General features: G+C 39.0%; 1 protein-coding gene across 1 annotated transcript in view; it reads right to left on the bottom strand.

The window, feature by feature from the left end:
* Positions 1–5,734, bottom strand: part of SLC35A3 (solute carrier family 35 member A3) — a 53,650-nt gene extending 47,916 nt beyond the window's left edge. Inside the window, exon 1 of the mRNA XM_007936096.2 lies at positions 5,536–5,734. Within this exon, the coding sequence (XP_007934287.1) occupies positions 5,536–5,722 (187 nt within the window). The 5' untranslated portion in view covers positions 5,723–5,734. The remainder of the gene's footprint in view (positions 1–5,535) is intronic.
* Between the last annotated feature and the right edge of the window lie 16,540 nt (positions 5,735–22,274).

The raw sequence follows: 22,274 nt of genomic DNA, 5'->3' as shown, positions 1-22,274 counted from the left end.
GACTCATAGCGACCCCATGCACAGCAGAACGAAACACTGCCCGATCCTGCACCAGCCCCACAATCCCTGCTATACTTGAGCCCATCATCGCAGCCACCATGTCAATCCATCTCGTTGAAGGCCTCCCCCTCTTTTGTCGACCCTCCACCCTACCAAGCATGACATCCTTCTCCAGGGAATGGTCCCTTCTGACAACATGACCAAAATAGGTGAGACGAAGTCTGGCCATTCTTGCTTCCAAGGAGCATTCTGGCTGCACTTCCTCCAGGACAGATCTGTTAGTTCTTTTAGCAGTCCATGGTACTTTCAGCATTCTTTGCCAGCACCACAACTCAAAAGCATCAAATCTTCTTCGGTCTTCCTTATTCATTGTCCAGCTCTCACATGCATACGAGGCGAATGGAAATATCATGGCTTGTGTCAGGCGCACCTTAGACCTCAAGGAGATATCCTTGCTCCTCAGCACTTGATACAGTTCCTTCACAGTTGACTTTCCCAATGCTACACGTCGTCTAATGTCCTGATTGCTGCTTCCGTTGGCATTGATTGTAGAACCAAGCTACGTGAATTCTTTGACAACCTCAATCTTCTCTCCATTTATTGTGATGCTGCTCATTGGTCCAGTTGTGAGGAAGGGTATTATCCTTATATTCTTTCATTCTGATACACAATCAAATTACACATATAAAACCAAAATCAAACCCACTGCCACTGAGTCAATTCCAACTGACAGTGATCCCCATTGGGTTTCCAAGGCACTAATCTTTATGGAAGATCTGCCCAGTCTTGCTTCCACAGAGTGGCTGGTGGGTTTGAACCACCAACCTGGTTAGCAGTCAGATGCCTTAGGCACTGTGCTACCAGAACTCCTTATATACACAAATATTTATGATAATCAAAACTTCAAAGTACTAATTTGTCAACCAAGTATTCTTACTTTATTATAATAGCATAATAAAATTTTTCTACATTCTATTTTATCATCAGCCATCTATGCCAACTAATACCTGTGAAGACTTTCATGACAAAAAGAAGGTCAAACAGATAGGAAATAAGTTTGGCTGCAAACTACAGAAAACCCAACTAACACTGGCTTAAACCCATGAGAATTTGTCTAACACACCATGAGTCAGGCCCAATACTTCACTGAGGCTCTCTACTTCTCTTTTTACTTTGCCATCCTTAGTACATACTGGCTTTTATCTTCATGTTTTTTTTTTATTCCTTGTGTACATGGTTATTGCAACAAGGTCACAAAATGACTGCTGTACATCTGGTTCTTTTTTCAGGCAAAAAAAGGAAGAGCAAACACCATGCTCTACAGGCATCTACTTCACTTTCAATTATATATGCTCCACTATTTGACATCAGAATTTGAATGCCTTATAGGCATTTCAAATTTTATGACCCAAAGACAAACCTTAATTTCCTCAAAAAAACTATCTTCTACATATTATAATACTCATTTATCCAGTTGTTTAAATCTTAAAATCTAGGTATTGCCCTCCAAATTGTACTTCTCCTTTTGCCTGAGCTTCCCACATCCAATCTGTCAGCAAGTCATGTAAGCTTAACAAAGACCACTCATAACCTTTTTGTGACCCATGGGACAAACACTATCCATCTACACATTCTACCTCTGAGGTTTTGTGAGAAACTGCATAACTGTGTGACTCTGAAGAAACAGGTTTCAACCCACCAATCCAAGCACCAGCGATCCCTCAGGATATATGTACCCTACTAACTGTATCAAATTCCATTATTACCTCAAAAATACAACAAAAAAAAGTTTTTTTCATTTAATTTAAAATGCCTTCCTTTATTAAGAACACAAGGTTTAAACAAATTTTAAAGCAAAGAATAATTTGGTTTTGAAAGGGATAGATGCCCCTCTCCTCTAACAAGTCCTTGGGTGGGACAAACAGTTAATGTTCTTGACTGCTAAAGACTGGCAATTTATGTCCACCCAGAAGCATCTCAGAATAAAGACCTGGTGATCTACTTCTGACACAGGTGGGGTCATCATGAGTCGAGACGACTTCATGCAATTGTATGGTATGGTCTCTAACTCCACAAGCATCACTACACCACCTCAGTCGAAACAAACATTATTTGGCCTAGACTAGTACAAAAGCTTCCTAATATGGCTCCCTGTCCCTATTCTTACACCTCCTCCATTGTCAGATTGACCTATTAGTGTGCAAAACAGACTATATGTTAAACTCCTCAAATATTTCCCTTTGCTATCACAATGAAATTCATGGCCTACAAGGCCATTGTGCATTGTCTATTTTCGGACAATACTCATTCAGTTTCTCTTTGTTTCATTATCCTCCCAGCTCAATATGCTCCAGCCACAATGGCCACTATGAGGGTTTCAACAATATACCAAATTAGTCACTGATGAACTAATCAATGAGCAAATAAAATAAAAAGTCTTGACTTCAGTAAAAAATGATTATGACTTTTCTAGGGTTCTAACAGTTATAGAACTTACTCTTTGCTGTTAGATGTACAAGTTGGTTCTGACTCATAGTGACACTATGTACACAAGAATCAGACACTGTCTGGTTCTACTCCATCCTCACAATCATGGAAATGTTTGAGCCCATTGTTGGAGCCATTGTGTCAATCCATGTCATTACAGGTCTTCCTTTTTCACTGACCTTCTACTTTAACAAGCATGATGTCCCTCTCCAGAGACTAATACTTCCTGATATCAGGTCCAGTGAAAGAGAAAGTCTCAAGGTCCCTGTGTGGCAGACGGTTTGCATTCGGCTACAACCCCAAGGTTGCATGTTTGAACCCACCCCATGGCACCACTGAAGACTCACACTTACCAAGCAGCTTCCATAAAGATTACAGCAAACTCAGCTCCAGAACCAATGGAGTCTCTCCAAATGAATACATAAAGAAAAACAATGTTTCAACAAAGTCTTGCCATCCTCACTTTTAATGAGTATTCTGTACTTCTTCTAAGACAAATCTGTTCATTCTTCTAGCAGTCCATATTATATTCAATATTCTTCCCTGACACAAAAATTCAAAGGCAGCAACCCTTCTTTGAACTTCTTTATTGATTTTCTGGCTTTCTCATGCATATGACTCAATTGAAAAGACCATGGAGTGAGTCACGTGCTTCTTAGCCTTCCAAGTAACATCTTTGCTTTTTTTTCTAACACTTCCAACAGGATTTTTGCAGCATAGTTGCCCAATGCAATACATTGTTTGATTTCTTGACTACCGTTTCCATGGGCGTTGGGTGTGGATCCAAATATACCGAAATCCTTGATAACCTCAATCTTTCCTCAGTTTACCATGCTTTTTGGTCCAGTTGTGAGGATTTCTTGTTTTATTTATGGTGAGATGTAATTCACACAGAAGGCTGTAGTCTTTGATCTTCAGCAGTAAGCGATTTTCAAGTCTTCTTTACTTTCAGCAAGCATGCTTGTATATGTGTGTCAAATGCTTATCACAGGTTGTTAATCAGTCTTCCTCCAATCCTGATGCCATGTTCTTCTTCATGTAGTTCAGCTTCTCAGATTATTTGCTCAGTATACAGCTCATTAAGTACGGTGAAAGGATATAGGCCCGAGAGACATTTTTCCTGATTTTAACCCATTCATATCCCCTTGTTCTGTTCAAATGGCTGCCTCCTGGTCTATATGTAAGTTCCTCATGAGCACATCTAATTGCTCCAGAATTCCCATTCTTTACAATGTTATCCATAATTTGTTATGATCCACACAATTAGTGCCTTTGCATAGTCAATAAAACAGGTAATCATCTCTCTGGTATTCTTGGCTTTGAGATCCATGTAATACTAGCAAATGATATTCCTCATTCCGAATTTTTTTCTGAATCCAGCTTGAATGTCTGGCAGTTCCCTATTAACATACTGCTGCAACCATTTTCGAATTATCTTCTGCAAAACTTTACCTGCATGTGATATTAATCCTGTTGTTGTTACATGCCACTATTGTTCAATAATTTCTGCATTCCACTGAATCATCTTTCTTTAGAATTGACACAAATATGACTATCCTCCAGTCATATGAAATTTCTTGACATACCAAAATGAGTATTTCTAGCCTTGCATTCATTTGTTAAAACATTTCATTGTTACTCTGTTTATTCTTAGAGCCTTATTTTTTTGCCAATGCCTTTCATGCGTTTCAACTTCTTCCTTAAATACCATCAGTTCTTGATCATATGCAACCTTCAGAAATGGCTGAACATCAATCAACCATTTGATACACAGTACAATGACCCTGTATTCCTACCATTTTCTTCTGATGCTTCTTCCATTGTTTAATTTTTTGCCTGTAGAGTCCTTCAATATTGCAACTTGAGGCTTTAGTTTTTTTTTCCATTCTTTCAGCTTGAGAAATGCCAAACGTGTTCTTCCCTCTCAGTTTCCTTACTCTAACTTTTTGCCTATTTCATTAGAATACTTTACTTCGTCTTCTCTAGTTGCCCCTGAAATCTTGTATTCAGTTCTTTTACTTTATCATTTCTTACATTTCCATTCAAGAGCAAGTTTTAGAGCCTCTTCTGACATCCATTTTCATCTTTTCTTTCTTTCCTTTTTAATGACCTTTTGATTTCTTCATGTATGATGTTCTCAATGTCATCCTACAACTCATCTGGTCGTCTGTCATTGGTGTTCAAGGAGTCATACCTATTTCTGAGATGGCCTCTAAATTCAGGTGGGATATATACGGTCATACTTTGCTCTCATGGACTTATTTGAATTTCCTTCAGCTTCAATTTGAACTTGCATGTGAGCACAGTTGGCCCCTGGCTTTATTCTGACTGATGTTATTGAGTTTCTCCATCATCACTTTCCACGGATGCAGTGGATTTAATTCCTGTGTATTCCAACTGCCAAGGTCCATGTGTATAGCTGCCATGTAGGTTACTGAAAAAAGTATTTGCAATGAATAAGTCATTGGCCTTGCAAAATTCTATCATGCAATTGCTGGTGTTATTTCTATCAATGATATATTTTCCAATTACTGATCCTTCTTCTTTCTTTCCAACTTACACATTCCAATTATGAGTAATTGTCAATGTATCTTAATTATATGTTTGATAATCTTACTCTTAACTTATTGTAAATATAAGAAATTATGATTCATATTTACAGCATATTAGCCAAATATATAAATCATGGTGTACAGAATAAAATACCTTATTAGACTAAAATTGCTTTATATAATAAAAAATATTGAAATGCATTTAATACTAGGCCATTAGATACTAATAACTGAATATGTAGTTACCTATATATGTATAATGGGAGCTCTGGTGGATCAAATCTACCAGCCACTCCTCGGAAGGAAGATGGGGCAATCTACTTCCGTAGTGATACCACCTTAGAAACCCAAGGAGGGGTCACTGTGAGTTGGATCCGACTCCACAGCAGTATTTGGTTTTGGTTTTGGTATATACACATATGACATATAAGTAACAACAAACAATATATTGTGTTTGTTTATTTAAAAATACAAAGCAAAATACCTAGATACCTACTGCTGTCTTTGTAGACTAGTAAAATGCAGGCCATTATCTTTAAAAGTTCAGCTACAACCACTGCCGTAGAAGACAGATAACGAGGTCCTTCCTCTTTTAAAGTCCTAGAATAACGCATTGTTAGAACCAAACTGGTAGTCTGAAACACCAAAATTCCCAAGGATAGGTATTTTAGGTTGGTAGACATTGTTTTATCTTCATTTGCCTGAAAAATAAAAAGAGGAAATAAACAAAATTACAAAATACAGAAATCAATATTGAAACAGTTCTAGACCAAAAAAAAAACCTCAAATGGAGCTCTGGTGGCATAGTGCCTAAGGCACTTGACTGCTAATCAGAAGGCTGGCGGTTCAAACCCACCAGCCACTCCTCAGAAGGAAGACTGGGCAATCTACTTCTGTAGGGATACCACCTCAGAAACCCATGGAAGGATTGCTATGAGTCAGAAACTGACTGGACAGTTCTAGAAGAGGTGGAGAAAACATACATCACCCTATCCTTCCTGCTAATGGCAACTAAAAACCTTACACCAACGACCAAAGCAACTATTAGAAGAATATGAAAATTAAATAAAATTAGACAAATTGACTAGGGACTTTAGAATGTGAGGGAAAACCCAGCAATGAATTCCCTGGATTTTTGTCTTGTTTTATTTATACCTTCGATGTATTCCACAACCTGGAACTACAATAGGCAAAGAAGAAAAAGCCCTAAGAAAATCTCACTGGCTCTAATTAAAAGACTGGAAAGAAAATGGCCCTACAGGATGGAACACTTCTTTTTAGATACTGTGAACTCTGTGGGGTAAAACCTTTTTGATCACCTCTAGCTTATACTAATGAGAGACTGTGAGGCAAAGCCCTGTTGATCACTCCTGCCCTATATGAGGCAAACATCAGCCAAGAGGTGGCACTCTTACTCTCTCCCCAGTAGCTGTCTGCTACTACGAAGATTTAAGTAGAAGAAGGAAGGTTGGGCAATCCTACTTCCGTAGTGATATTGCCTTGGAAACCCAAGGAGGGGTCGCTATGAGTCAGGGCTGACTCGACGGCACATAACAACAACAACAACAACAATATAATTCTCAAAATGACCAAGCAACAATCTATTTATTATAGCAAAAACCAGGAAAAATCTCAACTCAGATGAGAAAAGACAATCAGGTAACAATGAAGAGATGACTCAAATGCTGGAATTATCAGACAAGGATTTTAAAAATCTGTTTTAAAATATATCAACAAGCAACAATGAATACTCTTGAAATAACTGAAGTTGCAAAATAGTACAGGAAATTCTTGTGTATCCTTCATCTACTTCTCCCAAACATAACATTCTGATGTCCTTACAGTTTACCCAAAGTAATTCAGTATTGTCACTAAAATACCTACTTTAAATACAAAAACAAAAAAAGTTAAAAAGCAAAAGGATGGAAAAAGATATGCCATGAAAAATTATTCATAATTATGGCTATATTAATATCAGACAAAAGAGACTACATGACACCAATTATTTCTAGTATCAAAAGATATTTCATAATGAGAAGAGGGAGGAATAGGCAGACAAGGACAAAGACCCTCTTCAACAAAGAAAAACCAATTGACAGAGATACAGAAGATAATCATGGAACCCTGAGCTTTGAAAGGAACTATATAGACGTGGAATAGGCACCAACTAGTGGAAAAACCTGAATAAAAACAGTGAGTACAGAGACAGTCAGAGGTGTGGACTGTTAGCTACTCTGACGGGGCCATCAGCCTGAATATTTCCAAACGGTGTTGGGATCTGAGAATTGACCTAAAGATCAGCCCTGGTCACCAAGGGCTGCAGGGATGACTACACAGATGGCCTATGACTAGGAACGGAAACAGTAAGGAGGGAGACAACCTGAGCTGTGGACTTTTGGCTGTCTGGAAAGCGCAGCTATTTTGATTGTTTATACACAGCAGCCATTTTGGATATTTAAAGTGACTGAGGGTGCAGCCATTTTGAATCTTTATAAGTGACAACCACTTTGGATTTTAAAGTGATAGCACTCTCATTCGGATTCCCCCTGGACCTAAGAATAGGCTCTGTTCACCAAGGTTGGCAGGGACATACGAGAGGCTAACAACAGGAAAGGAGAAAGGTGGCGAGTGTGTAAGTGCTGTCAACTAGTGAACAGAGGAACACAGCACAGTACCCTGCTTACGCAGAAAAATACAAATAAAAATCATGAGCAAGTCACTCCAAAATATAATCACCAATTAAATATAAACACAAAAATGTCACAATGCCTCAGAGACAACAGAGCATCACAGTCCACACAAAGCAGCAAGATAAAACAGGAGAAACAAGGGACCAGGATACAGACACAAAACATATCCCTGAGGAAGATGCAGCATTGGAACTCCCTGACAAGGAATTCAAATGAATTATATTTAGGTACCTTCAACGAATTGAGAGACAGATCAAAGAAAACACTGACAAAATTGAGGAAAACACAGAGAAAACCCTACAAAAATTTCAAAAGACAATACAAAAACAAAATGACAAAATAAATGAAAAATTAGAAATGATACAAAATCTACACATAGAAATCCAGAAGATTAATACTAAATTTTCAGAAATAGATAACACATTGAATGGGCAAAGGAACAGAACTGAGTCGATGGAAGACAGATTGAGTGAGATTAAAGACAAATATTGAGCACTTCTTTGGAAAGGGATCAATCAGAAAATCAAAGAAAGAATCATGAGAGCAGCACAGGAAAAACGAAAAGTTACCTACAAGGGGCAACCAGTAAGACTAAGCTCAGATTTCTCAGCAGAAACTATACAGGCAAGACAGTGGGATGGTATATATAAAACCCTGAAAGAGAAAAATTTCCAACCAAGAATTATGTACCCAGCAAAACTGCCCTCAAATATGATGATGAAATTAGGACATTTCCAGATAAGCAGAAATTAAGGGATTTCCTGTGCAAGGGCTTTCAACTGTGAGGATCATAACAAATTGCAAAAAATGGAATTCCAGAGCACTTAACTGTACTCATGAGAAACCTGTACATACACCAAGAGACTGTCATTCTTACAGAACAAGGGCATACTGCATGGTTTAACATCAGGAAGGGTGTGTGTCAGGGTTGTTATCATTTCACTATAATTATTCAGTCTGTATGCTGAGCAAATAATCTGAGAAACTGGAGTATATAAAGAAGAATGCAGCATCAGGATTGGAGGAAAAAGCATTAACAACATGTGATATGCAGATGACACAACCTTACTTGCTTAAAGTGAAGATGACGTGAATATTTACTCATGAAGATCAAACACTACAGTCTTCAGTATGGATTACACCATAACATAAAGAAAATGAAAATCCTCACAACTGGACCAATAAATAACATCATCATAAATGGAGGGAAGACTGAGGTTGTCAGGGATTACATTTTATTTGGATCCTCAATCAACACTGAGCAGCAGTCAAGAAATCAGGTACCATACTGCACTGGGCAAATCTGCTGCAAGGGACCTCCTTAAAGTGTTAAAAAGCAAAGATGTCAATTTGAAGACTGTGGTGTGCCTAACCCAAGCAATGGTATTTTCAATCTCCTCATGTGCATGTGAAAGCTTGACAATGAATAAGGAAGACTGTGGTAGTAAAGTTTGTGTCTCAACTTGGCTGGGCCTGGTTAAGTGGCTGGGCAGCAGGACATAGTGTTCCCCATGATGAGACTGGTAATCAACTCCATGGTGGAATCTACTGTGAGCAGCTGAGTAGCTGCCTTAGGGATGTGGTCTGCTTCCTGTATATAAGGAGAAGCCTTGGGGACAGTCTCTAGCTTATGACATGCTTGAACCCTGCACATAGCCATGTCGTTGTTCAGCAGCCTGCCATGCTCTGCCAACCTTGGGACTTTAAATGGACTTGAATCAATGGCCTGTCATGTGGTTTGGTAACATTGGGACTGTGCCTTTTTAATTGTCAACCTTGGGTTTGTCAGCCTCAGCAGCCAGCAGCTGAGTGAAGAAAAATCTCCAGCTTCAGTGGGCTGGGAGCTGGCAACCCAAGGTTGAGGGGCTTTCACCCAGCCCCTAAAGCCTGGCACTTTGAACTCGGACTTAAAGCCTCCAAACTGTAAGAAAATTAACTCCTGTTTCTTCAAGCCATCCCATTTGTGGTATATTCTTGTAAGAGCGGCACTGGGTAACCAAAACAGGATAAGGTACCGAGAGAGCAGGGTGCTACTCTGACAGATACCTAAAATGTGGAAACAGGAGTGGAGTGTGTCCTTGAACCAAGAGACTGGCAGAGAAATCCAGCAGAGAGACCAGCATGAGAGATGACAACAGCAGAGCCCAGAGACTGGCATTAAACAGCAACAGCCTTACCAGCCCATGGAGGAGAAAGCCGGGTGCCATTGGGTAGGCAGCTTCCTGGCCTTCGGGCATTAATTTGTGGAACAGACTGGCATGAGATGGAGTAGCAGGTTGGCTGGCCCACAGAGCAAGAAAGCTGAGGGCTTTCAGGGCAGGAAGATTTCCTGCGGAGTGGGTTGCCTTCAGCATTAATCTGCAGAAGCAGAGAGACCAAGGAAATGTGAAGCAGAGCAGCCTCAGCCTCATGGGTAGGACCATGGCCTCCGGGGGTGGAACCACCATAGCCCCCTAGGTTTCAAAGAGTTAGACTTTCATCAAGTTGGTTCTAGAGTATGTGGCTGCTTGTCCATGTGAGCCAGTGGGCTGGAGTAATAGCCGCTGCCCAAGAGACAGGGGGCAAGGCTACCATGCCCAAGAGGTGGAGGAACGGGGGGGCCTGCCAGGCCAAGGGGGTGAGGTCACCACTCAGGAACTAAGGGACCCAGTGAAGGAGATCTGTACCTATTGAAGATCTGTACAGGTGCCAAGTTGACAAGGGGTGGAATTGTGGTAGTTAAGTTTGTGTGTCCACTTGGCTAAGCCTGGTTGAGTGGGGATGTAGCATTCCCCATGATGAGACTGGTAATTAACTCCATGGTGGAGTCTACTGTGAGAAGCTGAGTAACTGCCTTAGGGATGTGGTCTGCTTCCTGAATATAAGGAAAAGTGTTGGGTAGTCTCTGACTTATGGCATGCCTGACATCGGGACTATGCCTTTTTTACTTGTCAATCTTGGGTTTGTCAGCCACAGCAGCCAGCAGCTGAGTGAAGAAAAGCCTCCAGCTTCAGTGGGCCGGAAGCAGGAGACAGACCTGCTAACCCAAGGTTGAGGGGCTTTCACCCAGCCCCTAGAGCCTGGCACTTTGAACTCAGACTTAAAGCCTCCAAACTGTAAGAGAATTAACTCCTATTTCTTCAAGCCATCCCATTTGTGGTATATTCTTGTCAGAGTGGCACTAGGTAACCAAAACAAAGACCCAAGAAGAATCAATGCTTTCGAATTGTGCTACTGGCAAAAAATACTAAAAATATCATGGCCTGCCAGAAGAACAAATAAATCTGTCCTGGAAAACGTGCAGCCAGAATGCTCCTTATAAGCGAGAATGGCCGGATGTCATCTCACCTACTTTTGTCATGTTGTCAAAAGGGAACATTTCCTGAAGAAGGATATCATGCTTGGTAAAGTGGGGTGTTAGAGAAAAAGAGGAAGGCCCTCAATGAGATGGATTGATGCAGTGCCTGCAACCATGTGTTCAAGCATAGCAAGGATTGTGAGGATGGCACAGGAACAGACAATGTTTTGTTCTGTTGTACAAAGGGTCGTTATGAGTCTCAAGTCACACACCTAACAACAACAACAACAACAATCTCAGAAGTAAATACAGTGACTTCAAAAATGTAGCAACAATGCTGTACTTGGAATCCGTAATGACTGATCCTGTGGAATATTGCAAAAATCTCATTTTTTACAAAAATGAAAGAAAAATGACTTAGCAGGTAATTTATGTCTCTATAATAGAAACAAAAAAAAAATTAATCTCCAATAAAATCTCTCACTCTTACATGCTTAAGCAAAATCCCACTCAACAACTCACAATAATTACTCTTTACCACGTACAAGTTCCTACTCAGCTCTAACTTAAACAACTTTTCATTGTTTCTCCTTCTCTGTTCCTCAAGGTGCCAGGTGTCTGTTTATATAAGATAATATCACCTGTATGTATGTTATCATACTGGCAATTTTTAACTTGTTCTTTCATAGACTGCAGGATTTTCTTTCCTATAATCAGGTAAAATCAACAGCATTCAATTATTTGTTCAACTACACAAACAAAAAACCTGTCAGCATTCTAATTTTTAGATAAAAGTTTTTTTCCTTATTATCATTCTGCTTACATAAAGCCACTGAAATTGGAAAGACATAACCTAATAAGTATAACTCTACAATCCCTTCCCAATATGTGCTGCCAATTGAAAATGTACTCCTCGTCCTCCCATTCTCCATACTCAAACTATTCTCCTATACCAATTTCTGTTGCAGTCATTTTCCACCACAAACAGCTATAGGCAGAAGTTAAAGGGCTTCTATAAAGAACAGAGACTAGTATAAAAGCCAGGTAGGCCTCAGGAACTAACTACTAGTTCAAGACTAAGGAGAGTGGGGGCAGAAAGAAAAAAAGTAACACACAACTTTGTATTGGCAATTAGCCATCAAATATTTAAGACATACTTTTCAGTCAGGCACTGCATGGAGCATTGCGTACACAATGATGAATAAAGCAAATATAATCTGTTTCTTCATGGAGCTAATTTTTTAGCATGGAAGACACATACTACTCAAATAATTCAATAAACAGTGTAAGTATGAAAACTGCTACGACAAGCAAGTGTAGGGTGCAAAAGGAAAATTTTATAGGGAAAAACATAAAACCTTATACTATAATGTGTCAACTTGGTTAAGTTCAAACAGTTCCCAAAAACCCCTTCTTTGTATGATGCTGGATTAGGCCCAAAACAAAATATAAACAAGATTTGGATGGCAAAAGTAAAGCAGGAGCCATTATTCTCTGAAGACTGTTGGGGTTAAATGTGGTGCAAAAGACACAGAGGAGGTGGCAGATTCCTGTTCATCCTCACTCTCTGTTGTTCTAGATCAGCTCTTCTTCCTAGTTGCTGACCTTCTGACCAACAGTGGTCCTAGGTTCTCCACCAGACTGGGCTGTGGATATCAAAGTAATAGCTATGCATAAGTGACAACTTTCCATAAGCTTTTCTACCAGCTCTACTTCATGGTCACACTCTTGACAGTGGGACATGGTTGGCTTCCCAAAACGCTTTGAAAACTGATTAGTCTACCAAGACCATTGTTTTAGGAGGCCTGGTTAGTGACTTTTCTGCAACTCTCCAATCCCCCCTTCTTTGGCCTTTATTTCCACTGCTTCTACAGTTATGAAAGATTTTATTCCAATTATAAATACTTATTCCATAATAAGGAAGCATTCTGCTTCCTGATTGAACCCTGACACAATTTATTGGTACCAAGTTTGGGTCCCTGGTAACAGAACCACAGGATAGGTATCTGGAATCAATCAGATGAAATCAATCAATGAAAATAATTTACTGAAACTTAATACAACATATTCGATGAGCTGGGGTTTATGGATTTATGGTCTGACAAACTGTCAAGAATTTTAAAACTTATTTTAACCCAAGTTGTTAATTGTCCTTGGCTAATCAATGGAAGATTACCACCCTTCCCTAAGGACCAGATTTCAACTTAGAATTCAATTACCTCCTGTGTAATTTTCCCTTTAACCACCACCCTTTCTAAACATGAAACTACAGCCACTCCCAGGTGAGTTTATTACATACTGTGGGCTTATAAACTATATAGAATATGAATATGCATTAATTATGCTTGTTCAATATTGACTGTTCAATTCCCATGTATATTTTATCGCTATCATTTGGACTCCTAATTGATGCGGACATACTTCAGACTCTCCAAACTCTATAATCTATCCTCCATAGACATACATCCTCCATAGATTTATTAAGATGTAGGTATCTTAATAAAATGCAGAACTAATCACATTCATTCCCTGTTTGTAAAGTTTAACTGACTCCCTACCTCATAGAGGATACAGTTCAAATTCCTTCACTTAAAACAGCACCTCATAATCTGGCCCCAAACTAAATTTCCTGCCATAAACTGTCTCAAAACACTTGGCTTTTATTCATTCTCTGAATATCCTCTTATTAAAAAAAAAAAAAAAAAGAATTCTCCCTTTTTTTACTTGAAAAACTTCTACATATCTCATAGGACTCAAAATACAGTCTCCTCTCAGTGAAATTTTCCTAATTCTTTCATCGACTCATAGTGACCCCTCCTTGGATTTTGGAGGCGGTACCTTTATGGAAGTAGACTGTCCAATCTTCCTTCTGAGGAGTGGCTGGTGGGTTTGAACTGCCAGCCTTCTGGTTAGCAGTCAAATGCCTTAGGCACTACACCACCAGAGCTCCAAATGTTTGTAAAGTACCAAGCAAATGCCTGGCATGCTGTATGGGCTTAGTAAATGGTCCCTTATTAATTTCTTTTTGGAATTAGCACTATTAGAAAACATTTAATGAGTGCTATGGCTGAATGTGTCTAACTCATGAAGATATCATTCCTCCCTCCTAATGATTTACATATTGTGGAATTTATTTACTCACTTGTAAATTCAAAATAAAGTAAATGCCTAGTATTTCACAAGTGCTGCTTAGGAGATTCTGGAAATAGGATGATGAATAAAAATAAGCATGTATGTATATGTAAAGAAATTACTTTGATAAAATTTATGAGGTGCTCTGGTAGCATAATACCTAGGGCATTAACTGCTAACTAGAAGGCTGACAGTTCAAACTCACCAGCCACTCCTCAGAAGGAAGATTGGGCAATCTATTTCCATAGAGATACCACCTCAGAAACTCAAGGAGGGGTCACTGTAAGTTGGGAAACGACTCGACAGCAGTGAGTTTGGGGTTTTTTGTTTGTTTTGGTTTTTTAAACATTAGGAGCTCTGGGGCACAGTGATTAAGTCATTTGGCTGCTAATCGAAAGGTCAGTTGTTTGAATCTACCTGCCTCTCCACAGGAGAAATACGAGGGCATCTTCTCCATAAAGATTTACATCCTTGGAAACCCTTTGAACCAAAATATTCTGTCCTAAAGGGTCACTGTGATTCAGAATCCAACCCAATGGCAGTGGGTTTACAAACACTATCTCATTTAATCTGTAAAAGGATGTTTTAGAAACTGTTTCACAGACTAAGAAACAGAGGTTCTGAGATGCTAAGACTGTAACTTGCCCTGCATAGTATGTCTGAACTCAAATATGAACCAAGATTTCTCTCGGTCAGAAACCATAGTCTTTGCAGTAAGGTCCAAGTGTTTAACCCTGCCTAAGTAGTACAAGGGAGCTCTGGTAGCATAGTGCCTAAGGCATTTGACTGCTAACCAGAATGCTGGTGGTTCAAACCCACCAGCCACTCCTTAGAAGAAAGTTTGGGCAATCTACCTCTATAGTAAAGCCGCCTTGGAAACCCAAGGAGGGGTCGCTATGAGTCAGATCTGACTTGATGGCACTGAGTTTGGTTTTTTTCTTGGAAGTAGTATAGAGTTGCTTTGAGTCACAATCAACTTGATGACAACGGGTTTGGTTTTTGGTTTTGGAATTAGCAGAGGGAGCTCCCTCTGGTGGCATAGTGGTCAAACGTTTGGCTGCTATCCGAAACATCAGCAGTTCAAACCAACTAGCTGCTCTAAAGGACAAAGATCTATATGACAGTCTATTTTTATAAAGACTTATAGACTTAGAAGCCCTATGGGGAAGTTCTACTCTGTCCTATAGGATCACTATCAGTTGGAATTAATTCAATGGCACAAAACAACAAGTATTAGAGGGAGTCCCTGAATAGTACAAATGATTAATGCAGTTGGCTGCTATGGTTACTGACAAAAAGGCTGGAGGTTCAAGTTCACCCAGAGGTGCCTTAGAAGAAAAGCCTGGTGATTTATTTCCAAAAAATTGACTATTAAAAACCTTATAGAAGACCGCCAGTAAGATGCAGGAATAGGCAAACAAGCGACACAGACCCTTTTCAACAAAGAAAAGAAAAACCAATTGACAGAGATACAGAAGATAATCCTGGAGCCCTGAGATTTGAAAGGAACTATGCAGAAGTGGATCAGCCACCAACTAGTGGAAAAACCTTAACGAAAACAGTAAGTACAGAGACAGTGGAGCTGCAGACTGTCAGCTACTGTAATGGGACCAACAGCCTGAATATTTCCAAGAGGTGTTGGGACCTAAAGAATTGACCTAAAGATCAATCCTGGTCACCAAGGGCTGCATGGACAACTGCCTTGGTGACCTATGACTAGGAAGAGAAACAGCAAGGAGGGAGACAACCTGAGCTGTTGCCTTTCCACTGTCCGAAGGGCACAGCCATTTTGATTGTTTACACCCAGCAGCCATTCTGGATATTTAAAGTGACCAAGGGCGCAGCCATTTTTAATCTTTATAAGTGTCAACCATTTTGGATTTTAAAGTGATAGTACTCTCATTCAGATTCCAGGGGCCTAAGAATAGGCTCTGTTTGCCAAGGTCAGCAGAGACATACAAGAGGCTGACAAAAGGAAAAGAGACAGGTGGTGAGTGTGTAAGTGCTGCCCACTAGCAAACAGAGGAGCACAGAACAGTACCCATGCTTCCATAGATAACAAACAAATAAAACGAAAATCATGGGTAAGTCACTCCAACATACAATCACCAATTAAACATAAACACAAAAACGTCACAATGCCTCAGAGACAACAGAGCATCACAGTGCACACAAAGAAGCAAGATAAAGCCGGAGAAACAAGGGACTAGGGTACAGACCCAAAACACATCCCTGAGGAAGATGCAGCATTGGAACTCCCTGATAAGAAATTCAAAAGAATTATATTTAGGTGTCTTCAATGAATTGAGAGACAGATAAAGGAAAACACAGAAAAAAAAGCCTAGAAAAATTTCAAAAGACAATGCAAGAACAAAATGATAAAATAAATGAAAAATTAGAAATGATACAAAATCTACACAGAAATCCAGAAGATTAATACTAAATTTTCAGAAATAGATAAGACACTGAATGGGCAAAGGAGCAGAATTGAATCACTGGAAGACAGAATTAGGGAGATTGAAGACAAATACCTGAACACTTCTTTGGAAAGGGATCATTCAGAAAAAAGATCAAAACAAAATGAAGAAAGCCTAAGGTTCATGTGGGATACCATCAAAAGGAATAACCTACGTGTAATCGGAATTCCAGAACAGGAAGAGACAGACAAAACCACAGAGAAAATTGTTGAAGATTTGTTGGAAGAGAATTTTCCTGGTATGATGAAAGATGAGAATATATCCATTCAGGAAGTCCAACAAACACCAAACAGGATAGACCCCAAAAGAAAATCACCAAGACATATCATCATCAAACTCACCAAAACCAAAGACAAAGAAAGAATCATGAGAGCAGCACAGGAAAAACGAAAAGTTACCTACAAGGGGCAACCAATAAGACTAAGCTCGAATTTCTCGGCAGAAACCATGCAGGCTAAAAGACAATGGGATGGTATATATAAAACCCTGGAAGATAAAAACTTCCAACCAAGAATTATGTACCCAGCAAAACTGTCCCTCAAATATGACGGTGAAATTAGGACATTTCCAGATAAGCAGAAATTAAGGGAATTTGTTAAAACCAGAGCAACCTTACAAGAGATGCTAAAGGGAGCCCTTTGGACAGAAAAGCAACAACAGCCAACTACAACTGACCATTAACACACATGATGATATAACCCAGAAACCAATCCAGCTATGGAAGTATCCAAAGGAAATAAGCCTACAAGATTGTAAACAGGGAATCAGAGACATCAGTTGACAAATGAGGACAACTACAAACCAAAAAGAGGGAAAAAACTGTGTCATTACAGAACTTCTAGATGGTAGGGAAGTCAAGACAACTACAAGATAGAACAGACTGTTTTAAACTTGGGAAGAAAACTATAAATCACAGGGTAAACCTCAAAAAAAAAATGATAAACCTTCACATCAAAAAAGAGGACCAGGACAAATATTCAGCAAATACTAAAACAACAGCAATGAAGGAAGTGATAACACAATTCATAAACAAAATGAGCTCAGCATAGAAAATTATATGGAACAAAGAAATTGACACCACGAAAAAGCACATAACAAAAATGACAGCAACAAATTCATATTTCCCGATAATTACTTATATGGCAAGGGACTTATCTCTAAGATTTATAGCGGAAGAGTAGATGACCACACTATGGTACACATACATAATGGAATGCTATGCAGCACTAAAGAATAATGTAGAGTCTGCAAAACACCACATAATATGGATGAACTTGGAGGACATTATACTGAGTGACATAAGTCAATCATAGAAGGACAAAATATAGTATTAGTTCTTTGTTGTGGAGAGTCAAGGAAAGGTTTATATATGGAGGTAAACTTTCTTTGTTGGTTGCCAGGGGTGGGAAAGGAGGGGAGGGAACACTGCAAAAGAAAAAAAAAAAAGAAAGAATTGACTCATGTCACTTTAGTTTTGTGTATTTCACTGTACATAAATTATATTTCAATAAATGCATTAAAAAATGTTTTAAAAAAAACCTTATGGAACATAGCTCTACTTTGACACACATAGAGTCACCATGAATCAAAATCAACTTGGCAACTGGTAACTGCTACAGATGCCTTTGTATTCAGATTGCCTAAATTCAAATTCTGGCTCTGCCACTTAATAATTTAGGTAACTTATTTAATCTCTCTGTCCCTTTTTTCTCAATTGTAAAATGGGCATAATTAATAGTATATACCTCAGAGGGTGATTAGAGGATTAATGGATATAAATCAGATACCAAAAAAACCTAAACCAAACCCACTGCCATCAAATCAATTCATCAATTCATAGCAACCCTGTTGGGTTTCCGGTGGTAAACCTTTACAGAAGTAGATTGCCCCATCTTCCTTCCATGGAGTGGCTGGTGGGTCTGAACCACCAACCTTCTGGTTAGCAGTCAAATGCCTTATGTATTATGACACCAAAGTTCCTTAAAATCAGATACAATGACTATTATATTACAGTCTTATTCAAGTATTCACTGAATACCTTTATGAAATCTCATGATAGAAAGTACTATTTAATACAATAAATAAAATTAAAAGAAAATACTATTTGAAATGTTTAAACATGACTTTATAACATGTAAATTTAGAAAAAAAATCTTATTCACCTTTTATAGAAAATACTAGGTAGAGTAGGCACAGTGCAATGAATTATTTAATAGGCCCTCTAGCCATAGTCTTTGTAACTCTTACTAAATGAGTAGGTGGGACTATGCAGATGAGGCACTTATAGCCCATCAAGGGATTGGATAGCTTGTAAATAATGTAAATAAGTTACATGGCACCCTTGTAGGAGTGGGACCATGAAAATAAGGTATATGGAACCCTAACAAGTGGATTGGTAAATCCTGCCATTGCTTTATCGCAAATGAACCATTTCAGAGGTGGAAAGGGGACCTCACAACCACCAAGAAAGAAACACTGGAACTGGGATTCCTGTGTTGGGAACCTTCTAGACCCAGGAGACACAAGAGCTGTAACGCCAGAGACAATGAGAGACAGTGAGAACCAGCAGCAGAGAAATGACAATAGCAGAACTAGGACACCAGCAGGAGATGGTGTGGTGGGCTTCACAGCCCATGAAAGGAAAAGACACAAGAAAGCTGAGTTCCTTCAGGTAGGAGGCTTGTTGGAGGAGTAGGATCCCTCTGGGCACTTACTGGTAGAACTAAAGAGTTTTGTAACAGTTGCTAGAGCAGGGCAGAAGCCAGGCCATGGGGCCAAGAGGCTGAGGCCAGAAAAGGCAGGGCTGAGAAGCTGTACTGACCAAAGAACTGTATCCTGAGTTATTTCTGATCCTAAATTGTAACTTGTTACTGCCCTAATAAACCTCATAATTGTGAGTATTGTGTAGCAGTTCTGTGGCCACTGTAATGAATGATCAAATCCAGCATGTTGTGGGAGGGACAGTTGGTGTTAGAACTGGTTAAAAAGGTTGGAGGGAGGAGGTATGTCTGATCCCCAACTCAAAGGAATCAGCCTTGAGTGGCTGATGCTAATGACTCTTCTTCCCCTTATGAAATTAGAGGAGGTCAGACAACGCTTCAGATGCTCTATTTTTATAGTAGCTATAAAGTCGTACGTGGATGCTTTCTATTGGAATTAACTTTTTCTTAGCATTTGATTTGATAATGTGACCTAAAAGTTTTTTTTTCATCTTAACTCTAATTTCTACTATGTCACATGACCTACGTTACCTTTTCAATCAAAATTTTTATCCCTAAATATACAGCAACTCATCTTAAACTAGTTACTTGGTTTCTTTTGAGATGTTATCTCAATGTAAGGTGATATACTAGTAAGAATTTTGTGCAATCTAGATAGAAATGCTGAATGTCTTAGTTTCTGAAGTCAAAACTCTCATATTTATACACCAAATTCACATAACAAAACACATCCAAAAAAACAATGATCAAAAATATATAACCTACTCGGGGCGGTGGGGGATCATCTTTAAGAAGTATTCAATTTGTTTATGACGGTGGGAAAATTGGCAAGGACTAAGGGCAATGGATTCACAACTTGACCTTTGGTAGCTGATATCACTAAACTACACTAGGAAAAAAAGATAAGAAAAAAAGAGGATGAATTGGCAAACAGAATGTTATATATAATTCTACAACAAAAATACAAAGATTGGAACACTTATACACTCCTGGTAGTATTGTAAAATGATACAAACACTATGGAAAGCTGTACAGCACTTCCTCAAAAAGTTAGGAAAAACTAACCAAAAAAAAAAAGCAAAGAAAAGGCTGCAGCTGTTGATACTACCTAAACACAAACACACACCTCAAAGGAACAATAAAAGCTTTAAAACCAAGGTTTCATGAGCCTCTCCAGCCAACTGGCCTAATACTACTTTTAGAGTTCCTGCTCTACCTCTTAGTTCAGTAGTATCTGGTATGGGAATTTTTAAGATACAATTGGTCTCTACTTGCCTTGAGCAACAGGGGAAAAAGGAGACCTAAGAAATGGAAAAAGAAATGGACTACAGATCTAATTGTCCTCATGAACTACTATCTCATCTGTGCTGTTAGTGTATGTTTCGATGAAGGTACTTGATAGCTGCTACTTGGTTAAAAGAGTTAAAAAAAAAAATGTGGACTAACTGAGGGAGTTCTATGTAGGAGATCCTTGATCCAGTGGGAGAACAATGTGGAACAAAACTCAAAATCATAAAAAAAAAATAAAAGGGACCAGGTTTGCTGGTCTGATAAAACCTGGTATAACCTGAGACTCCCCTCTCTAAAATTTTAGGGCAGCCCTAGCTGTCCTTCAGGTCTGGAATTGAACCCACTCCTGGGGCTTCTAGCCAAACAAAAGACAAGCATATGAGCTGAACATTTATATTAGGTAGATAAACTCTTTGGAGAGATCAATCATGGGAGAATAGAAGGGCTGTGTATGCACAGGGAGACAGCTGAGGGGCAGGAGTGCATGGGAGGGAAGGACACAGGGAAGAGGTAACTATGGGGAGGAAGTGGAAGGGGAGCTATTGCATTGTGGGAAACTGCAGTCCATGTCATAAGAAAAAGTGTATGTGAGCTGCTATATGGAAAATGCATTTGCTCTGTAAACTTTCATCCAAATCACAATAAAAATTTTAAAAAAAAATGAAATAAAACTTCAAATTCTTACCAGAAAGAGCTCTGATGTATAGTGACATTTGGCTGCTAACTAGAAGGTCAGCAGTTCAAACCCACCAGATGCTCCATGGGAGGAAAATGAGGTGATCTACTTCCAAAAAGATTTACAGCCTTACTCAGCCAAACAGGAGAAAGACCTACAAGCAGAACACCTACCCCAGGGCGATGCACTCACCTACTCCAGGGAGATGCACCCCTTAGAGCAATGAGCCATAAGACATCAGAGAGGCAGCTTTCATATAGAAGGAAAATTGGACAGACAGGAATGCATAGTTATGGAGGTCACAGGGAGGGCATAGTCACAGGGACAGGAGGGGGAGAGAATTTGTTATGGTTGGGGATGGTAATTGAAAGTGAAATCAAATGTTCACAAACTGTTGAATGTAAAACAAATTTGCTTTGTAAATATGCATCCAAAGCACAATAAAATTTTTAAAAAGTTTCTAAGATTTACAGCCTTAGAAACCAAATGGAGCACTATGAGCTGGAATCGACTCCGTGGTGGTGAGTTTTTGGGGTTTTTTCCCCCATGGTGGTGAGTCTTTGGGTTTGTTTGTTTGTTTGTTTGTTTTGGATACATTGAGACTTGAGGAACCCCCAAATCCATTGACAAGGAAACAACTTTTAAGCGTTGAGTCAAAACTATCCCATAAAATCATCTTTAAACTAAACAATTTAGCTCATTTAATAAAGAATGTTCACCTTGAGCACTGCACTCTTTTAAAGAATTATCTATATGAGAATAAATAGACAAAAGTAACTCTTAAACATAGATGAGAATTTTAAGGGGCAGAGAGTCTAAGTTAAGGGTGGTAAGCAATATGGGCATAGATAGAGTGGTGACACAATGTAAAGTATGTCACCACTGTCAACAAACTACATACATAAAAACTGTTGAATGGATATATGCTTTGCTGCGTACATTTTCATCAAAAATTATATTTAAGATATATATA

The sequence above is a fragment of the Orycteropus afer genome, unplaced genomic scaffold (genome assembly GCF_000298275.1).
Source record: "Orycteropus afer afer isolate SDZICR_OR568_19922 unplaced genomic scaffold, OryAfe1.0 scaffold00033, whole genome shotgun sequence".
Classification (NCBI taxonomy): domain Eukaryota; kingdom Metazoa; phylum Chordata; class Mammalia; order Tubulidentata; family Orycteropodidae; genus Orycteropus; species Orycteropus afer.
Note: the sequence above shows the minus strand (reverse complement) of the source record. Positions and strands in the feature narration are given on the sequence as shown.